The sequence below is a fragment of the Ceratina calcarata genome, unplaced genomic scaffold, assembly GCF_001652005.2.
Source record: "Ceratina calcarata isolate Rehan_Ccalc_2016 unplaced genomic scaffold, ASM165200v1 scaffold284, whole genome shotgun sequence".
Classification (NCBI taxonomy): domain Eukaryota; kingdom Metazoa; phylum Arthropoda; class Insecta; order Hymenoptera; family Apidae; genus Ceratina; species Ceratina calcarata.
Window position 1 is genome coordinate 84,826 of NW_017150726.1, and position 8,443 is coordinate 93,268.

The window sequence follows — 8,443 nt, forward strand, 5'->3', positions numbered from 1 at the left end:
AAAGGTCCTATACAATTTTCCCGTATTTCTAACGGTTTAGGAGTTATTGAGGAAAAACGAAATTTTTTTCCAAAAGTTCGCTGTTTCGACGCTGGAATGGTCGGATTTTGTCAATGCCAATAAAATGCCAAATAATCATACTTAACTCGTTAAATACTGGAGTTAGAAGAAAAATGCATAGAATCTTTCTTTGTAGACGATGTCAGTGCCTACAACTTCTGTATAAAAAGCTTTTCGCCAGCCTCAATAATTAATTGAATATTTCCTCCTATACTTTTTAGCACGTAGCTATTTATTATTAGCATTGTTCTTCCGACGTCTGATTTTTAATCATAGGAAATGCATTTTTCTAAGATACATAAACTTCTGGAATTGACTGTATAGCCAATACATCCTTAAAGAGAACAAGTTTCAGAGTATTTCGTATCATAATAAAATATGAATAAATTCCTTTCTTTTAATCGAAACTGTTTACAGTAATGCAGTTCCTTATACAGTTTTAAATATCCAGGAAAAATCCGACAAATAGAAAAAATACATAAAAACAATTACAAACAGTAATTATAAAATGTAATTATAAAAATCATAGAGAACTAAAAGAAAATTCTCTGTCTCATCTTAAAATGTTGTTCTCATTTCCCTGCGGACAGACGCAAGGAAATTCTGCGTGACGTGTATCTTTAGAGGGAATTTTCCCCAACAGAAAATTTTCGTCGTACATGAGAAAATTTAGTTCGACGCGAATCTCCGCGGGGAAATGTTGCTAACCGTAAATCCGTGCCAGAAAATTTCGTTGCTGACGATCCATCACGAAGGAAATTTTACTTAACGACGTTCTCTTGATGGGGAACGTCGTTTAACAATGTTGTTTAACAGGAAGTATTCTATGCGGCGCAAATTTTCACAATATTCTATTTACCGTCAAATTTTACTAAAAGAGAGTAGTTTCGCGCGAAAGAAGTAATACGATTTTTCATTAATTCTGCTTGCCGTTACCTCCCACTACAAAATTTTATAGAATATTTGAAGATTTCGAGGTATTACATTATTTCTTGTAATTTAATTTTAATTAACACCTGCAATTTCATAATTCGTTGTTTGGCTTTTTGTCGTTAATAAAGTTCGAATGCAGTGACAGAGTTACGCTCGAAAACTTCTTCAGCAGTTGAAAAAGGAAGATATTAAATTTACAGTTCAAGTTAGTAGCATCTGAACAAATTTCCTCGACTCTCATTTACCAGAAATTCCACTTAACGCCATTCTTCACTGAAAATTCCGTCCGACGCTGTTTCCCAGTCAAGAATTAACTTAACCTGATCCAGGTCATGGGACAAATTTCGCGGCTCTTCGCTGGTAAACAACCCCACTTTCACCTTGTAATACTCTGTCGTCTCTATCTCGTTCCAAGAGAGCCGCGAGAGAGGAAGTTTCGCTTCGCGTTAGAGATGCACCGAGCGTTTTCGTGCTAGGATCGTTGCCTCTCTTAACAATACATCCTCTCCCCTTTAAAGCTGAGGCAACGAGGCTCGCCACAGATAGAATCAGACGGCAGTCGATGCCAAGGACCATCGCGCGTCTCGTCGTTCCTACGGCTGCGTCGCGTCGTCGTCTATTTTGACGTTAGTTTCCGGCAGGCGTGATGGCATTTCCGTCTCGAAGTACACGCGGAGGAGAAACCGCAGACCGCCCCGTATGAGCCAGCAGACAGAATTGTCCTCATACCGAGGCTGACGTGCCATGCAGTATCGTTCCGTTCCGTTCCGTGTGCGTTCATCCCTCCGGCTATCCAGGTGGATCGTTGATCGCTAAATTCTCACGCCCGTGAACGCTCCACATACTTATTCGTGTACATGTTATTCCCTGACGCGACGCTCGTCTGGACGACGATTAAAACCGAACAAAAAGAAATCGTAGAGAGTATGTTACTAATCGCAGCCCGGAGGGATTGAGGAATTGTGCATTTGCAGAAAACGTAAAAAAAACAGTCTTTATTCTAGCGATTTGTAAATCGTATTTCATGAAATGAACGAGTAATGCTAGCCGACGATAAAAAGTTCAATTAAGAAATAAGATAACAACGTTCAATGGGACAAAACCTTGGCGCAGTAAGTGAAAAGTATATTTCGTTATGTCCGTGCACAGCGACAGAAAACAAGATATCGAAATTGAATTACCACATTCGAGCACTCGATTATTCAATTATCGACTAAACAGCATTCTCGAGGCACCGAACAAATCCTTGAAGACAATTCGTAGATCAACTTAAAATAAAGCGATCGATAAAACTGCACTATTTGTAGACACTTTTGATAGGTTTTCTCATCGTCAGGCTACGAGATTAAAAAGTGATTTCAAAAACAGAATTCACTCATGTCTATAATTCTTAAATTATTAAGTGAATTCTTAAATCGAAAGAGTACAGATTTCCTATTTTTAATATTTTATAATTCAAAGATTCTTAGTACAAAATCTCGTACATGGATAAACCGAAATAATCTTGTTGGCCTTCTAAATTTAATTCTGTCGACAAAGGCTCTGAGAAGACCTTGGCTAGACACATAGGATAGATAGACACAAATGGCAAAGAACAAAACTGTGTAAAATTAATAACAGCGTGACAACAAGTGACCGCATCGAACCAATCATAATTCGAGTTAATCGTGGTCGATCGGCCATAATTCCATGCAGGTCGCTTGCGAAAAGCTTCCTAATCAGTTTCCGCTATTACGATCATAGACAAAGATTAAACCGTGCGTGATTAACGTGTACAGAAACACGGCAAAGCGTGGGCGACTTTCCCGTTAACGCCACGCCGTCGCCGCTGCCGCCGTCATACCGCGCTGCGCATTGGAAACTTTCAGCCGGATTTCGCCGCGTGTGATTTTCCGGACAGTATTTAGTGGAGTGGCTTCGTCTGCCGCAGGCGGCCGAGCGCCGCGCCACGCCGGATGCATGAGACGGTTGCTTTCATCGTGCCAATCTGGTAATTGAAATCGAACGTTCAGCCAGCACGCGGACTAAAATCACCTGGAGAAATTCGTTCTAGGAAAGTAACGTTAAAAGGTGGGAACAAAGAGAAATCGGAAAGAGAACGGAAGGTAGAGCGCCAAATACGTCAGCCGATTAAAAAGAGCGACCTATATATAAATTAATGAAACTCGCGCCGTCTCTAATTTATTCTAAATTCTCATGACTTTCGACCGCTTCAACAAACGAAGGAAAATATGATTAGATTGCATGAAAGTTAAATGAAGAAATAAAATTCATCTAAACCGAAGTCGTCCTTTTATTTCCGAACTGCTTAACTACTCCAGAAAACGAGTGGATCAAAATAAGGAAATTCGAAAGAGGGTGCGGATCGAGAGAACAGTGGCGAACCAATTGAAAGAGACCCGACGGGCATTTTCGAAGCGAGGAGGACTCGGCGGTCGGGATTTCAAAGGCCAGCTTGAAATGAAATTCCGCAGCTGCTGGTTTCTTCGATTAATTTATCTATTACTATCTACTACGTCGTCCTGGTTCATTCAGGCTTCTGCATGCCTTGACAAACGCGTGCTTTTAGCGTAATGCGTTCCTACGGAGCTGGCTACTGATAATTGAACAAAGTGTGGAATTGCTCCGAGCTCTGCGAAACATCCAGCTTACATAAAATGAACGGCGCCGTCTTCTAAGTGCAGCGGATGTAATTTATCAGACATTCGTATTAGAGAATGATCAAATTGTACTCACTTTATCTACTTTCAAATTTTTAATACAAATTGTTTCGCAGATATACTTCTTGTCTTAAAATTAGGCGATATTGAGAGTTTTATTAAATAAAGAAACAGAGAAAATGTTATGAATGATTGATATATTTTTATCAATATATACTAGATAACCAACGTTTTTTTAGATAGGAAACGAGAAACAAATTTCACAATGTAACATTTATAAATAAAAAAAGTTTCCTGATAAAATGTACGTATCCATGGTTAACGTGCCTGGACGTTATTGATTTATGTTTCCGAAAACTTGATTAGCTGAATGGCAATTGGGCAAAAACCGGCAGGAATTGGTTGGACGTAGTCACGTACGAGTATGTGTATAGTTACCGTTCATTTAGTCTCCCATATCACAAAGTCTGGGAATATTCGGAATTGACGTCACACGGTTTTCTGGTCGGATGTCCGTGCTGACAACGCGCTGCTAATTAGCCCCTCTTGTAATTATTACGACGATCGATCCGCGTTTCAGAACATATCGAACTGTGAAAGGTGATTGTGGAACTCCTGCGGCGTCTTTGATGTAATTACTTCCGGGAAATTTGGTAAATTAGAGTCATTGTCACGCGATCTTTGTATTGTCGGACTCAAACGTTGGCTTCCCTTTATGAGGGAGCAAATCAGACATTATCATTCATTCAATAATTGTATTACTTTATTGATAAATAAAATATATATGTGTTCATTCAATCATTGTATTATTTAATTAACTATACATATATTTCAGCTAATATTTATTATTCTACTGATAAATATTCACAATATACAGGCTCGTCTTAGAAAAAGAGGAACTTTCATTTGGTTGCTAAAATTTCGCGAGATTCACGCAAAACTGGGAAACGGTGTTAATTAATGTTGTTTGTGAATTTATCTTCATAAATTTTGAAAAGGCAATAATGTTAGAAGAACTTAATTACTGTTCAAACAGCAGCGTATATCAAAGAGAATGGGTTAACATATACGGTCACTGTTTTAAGCTTTATTTTTCATATCTAACACGTGCCGGCGAGTCGGTTAATTTCCCATATGGCAAATACAGAATTTTAAAAACGAGAATTTTCAAAAATAGTTAAGTCTTATAATGATTTATTTGTCACATCTATTAAACAATTCTAAATACATGTTACAGGTGTAAAGTTCCATTTATTTTTTATTGTTTATATATCATTTCAATAATAATTAATCTCTTATTAATATTTATAATATCGTGTCATGTCTCTTAAAATTTAATCTTGTTTCGTACCGGAAGGCAATTAACAATTAATGTAAATTAAGATTTGGCAAGAGACAATAGTATATGAAGTCCTTAGGCGAAAGTGCCAGTCGATGTAAATTTCAAATGCTGATGTCGACGCAAGAAACGGAACTGATAGGAGTAAGTCATGACGCGCTTCCTCGCGGGAGTTGATGTAGACCAAAAAGCCGCTGCTCGGTGCTCGCTGAAATACGCCGCTCTTTTAAAACGCGCCAGTGGGCTTATACGCGCGCGCGTCGCTCGTTAACCCGGCCATCAGTTTCACGCATGCCGCCCCAAAAAAGCACGATGACAGCTACGAAACCGTGGCCGACTCCCCGTCGCTGTGACTCTGCTGTGTTGACTTTTTCACTCTCACCACGGCATCCTTGTCCGCGCCCCATTCCCCTGTCCCTACTATTCATCCTTTTATTCCTGATTTTTCAATTTCCACCCCTTTTCGCATTACACTCTCGCCCATAGCCGCGGCCGCGAATCGCTTGATCCTTTCACTGCGAGAGCGATTATACCGATTCACGAAAAGACAATTCCGCCGGCAGACACAGCAGATCGTTTAATGTCTACTTCCTGCGGAACAAATGCAGGTTCAATGAATGGGTATATTGCAATCGAAAAAAAAAAAATAAATCTACAAATGTCTGATTTAAAAATTTGGATCTAAATGGAACGTAAATTTAATTGCAAGATTAAATAGGGAATATAAAGTGAAAAATTAGAATCATTAAAAATCCAATTACTTGGAGCTTGAACGATCAGTTTAGAATTTAGGATCATAAGTAAATACAATAGGTTGTTGAGTATATATGCAAAACGATATCAAATAGATAACCATCACATCGGATGAATAGGGGTATTGCCGATGAGCGTGGTTGAACTCCAGCCAGATCTTGACTAGCGTCTCTAACGTCAAACATCGGAATATGTATAGATTTTGTAATAAAATAGAATACCTCTGATGTGTATATATAAGGAAGCAATGGAAAACGATAATATTATAACAAAGTTTGCACGTGATAGATATTCAGACATCAAAGATACTCCACTAAGACTCTATTACTTCCCCTCAAAATAGATGTATGTTTTCTGTACAGTAATAAAAAAGATTTTCTACGATGTGAATCTGGCGAATATATTTCTTATCTGATTACACTGTTACAAATGATTCTGTTAGGATCCTGTAACAGGAACCGTAAACCAGGGATTCCACCAATAAATTATGTACGTGCGATGTGGCACGCAATCGGGCACGGATAATTTTCGGAAAATGTTATAATGACAAGCGGTGAACCGCACGAACGCAAATTTTCGAATTCCCATCGCCCACATAGTAAAATTTCGCCGCTTGTTCCAGGTCTGCTCAGGCTGCAGCAGATCTATCAAGGCCTGAAGCCAGGTAACGAGTCGTTTCAAGTGGAGACAGTCAAGCGTATACAAAACATGTCCGAGGCGATCGATTTTTTGCGCAGTTTGGAGGAATTAAACAGGTGAGCCAGTAGTACTTAATTATTTAACAAGATATCATATTATTTTTAATAAGAGGGATTTATTATGATATTAAGTAATTATTTTATATAGTATGTAAAGGAATGCAGACAGTAATTAATCAAAACTGATTAGTGTAATCGACTTTGCTCATGTGAAATGAATTTGTTCATAATAAATTAAAAGAATAATAATGTTTCTGTCATCGAACCCTAAAAAATAAATTCAATATGTAATATGAAATCCTTAATCAAAGATTATTTAGTCTATTAATCACATAAAATCATTTCGTACATTGACAGCTTTCCTTATTATACAAATGAAAACAGAAATGAAAGATTTGCTACAAACCTGTATTTTTTTTGGGGACGAGCCCGTCCGCATTCTGGCATGGCGATGTATCGCGCTTTTGTGCGGATACAAGCGGTCTCGGCCGCAATTTACCACTGGCCACGGCATTTGCGCGGGCCAGGTAATCAACAAACGGCCACGACAATGAGTCCGAATCGAATGAACGTTCCCGTTACCGGAAACAAAACACGAGTATCGTGACATGGTTTGTTGCGCCGCGAAACGACTTTAGCATTGGAGACGTGACGCGATTGGAATTATACAAATTCATTTTCAATCACTATTATCAGAGCCTATTATATCATAGCTGATAATATTTGATGAGACAGGAGCATCAATACCTGCTTTTCGTGTGAATATATTCAAATCCGATATTGTTGATAAAATAAAATTGTCAAGAAAAATGTTTATAGTATTAAAATTAAGTACTTGACAATATTTATCATACAAGAATATTGTACAATTAACTATAAATTTAAGTATGTTATTTATAGAACGTAAAACATAAGATTTAAAAAATTAGATAATAAACATTGCAAATTCTTTGTAGATGGAGTAATAAATATGTCGTACTGGATTGTCCGACGGATATGGCGAAGGATATTGTAGTGAGTCACGTCAGGGACGTGGCACTTGGAAAAAGAACGTATCACTACTTATTGAGTGGATTGGTAAGCATTACTTATATACAATGCGATTTAAACAGGATTTTATCAATTCAAAGCACTCGTAGCAAATGCAAATATAATTTAACAGCATAATAAGATCAGAAATTTTCATATTGTTAACATAGAATGCAATGTGTTTCCTATTTATTTGATTGAACTAAAATCGTTCGATCCGAGATAGACTCGACGTAGTAGTCTCAGGCAAACGGGGAACAGTTTTGGCTCGGCGTACTCGTACTTAAATACGTATAAAGAGTGACGTGCTTTTTATTGCTGCGAACTTTCGAGGGGAAGCGAAGAAACGCGAGCTTTGTGTCTTTTGTACGACGGTACAAGTACGCTGTTCCCGTGTAATCAGATAATGGACGACCGATGGGAGAGCGAGGTGATCGAGTACGGCGCCATCAACATCACCGGTTTCCGCATCGTGGACGCCACTCGACCCTACGTCAAAGATTTCCTGGCAGGCTGGCATCACCTCGACCCGGCCACGTCTCAAGGAGCCGGCCGCGAATCGATTTCTGTATGTATCCTCATCCTTTTCTGTAATTGAAAATACTTTTCTTTCCTGGAAACGGCCCATGATTGACACAGAACAAATCGCGGAGAAATCGACACGTAAGCAACAGCTTCCTTATTTCCAATCCTCGGAATATTGTCAAGAATAATTTCAAATCAGTTTTTGATTGTCAGCAATCCTTGAAACGAATTTTCATCTGTTGTTTCAAAATCTTTCCCAAACAAGATGTTCCTGGATCCGTACTACGCGGTAGCTCTATTTTTCTGGATACACTCGTGGCAAATTGTGTTACCTCGCTCCCAAGTCTAGGTAAATCCTCGCGAATTTCTATCTTGGAATATTTGCAATATACACCGTAGTTTGAAAACTTGAATCATGTTACGATAAATGTAAGAAATATCATTCT

The 8,443-nt window shown here is 38.5% G+C and overlaps 1 protein-coding gene across 1 annotated transcript in view; it reads left to right on the top strand.

Moving 5' to 3' along the window:
* The window catches only part of GluRIB (Glutamate receptor IB), a 107,235-nt gene that overhangs the window by 84,047 nt on the left and 14,745 nt on the right, over positions 1-8,443 (top strand). The window contains exons 4-6 of the mRNA XM_018022320.2: positions 6,368-6,500; positions 7,400-7,520; positions 7,876-8,040. Coding sequence (XP_017877809.2) covers positions 6,368-6,500; positions 7,400-7,520; positions 7,876-8,040 — 419 coding nt within the window. The remainder of the gene's footprint in view (positions 1-6,367; positions 6,501-7,399; positions 7,521-7,875; positions 8,041-8,443) is intronic.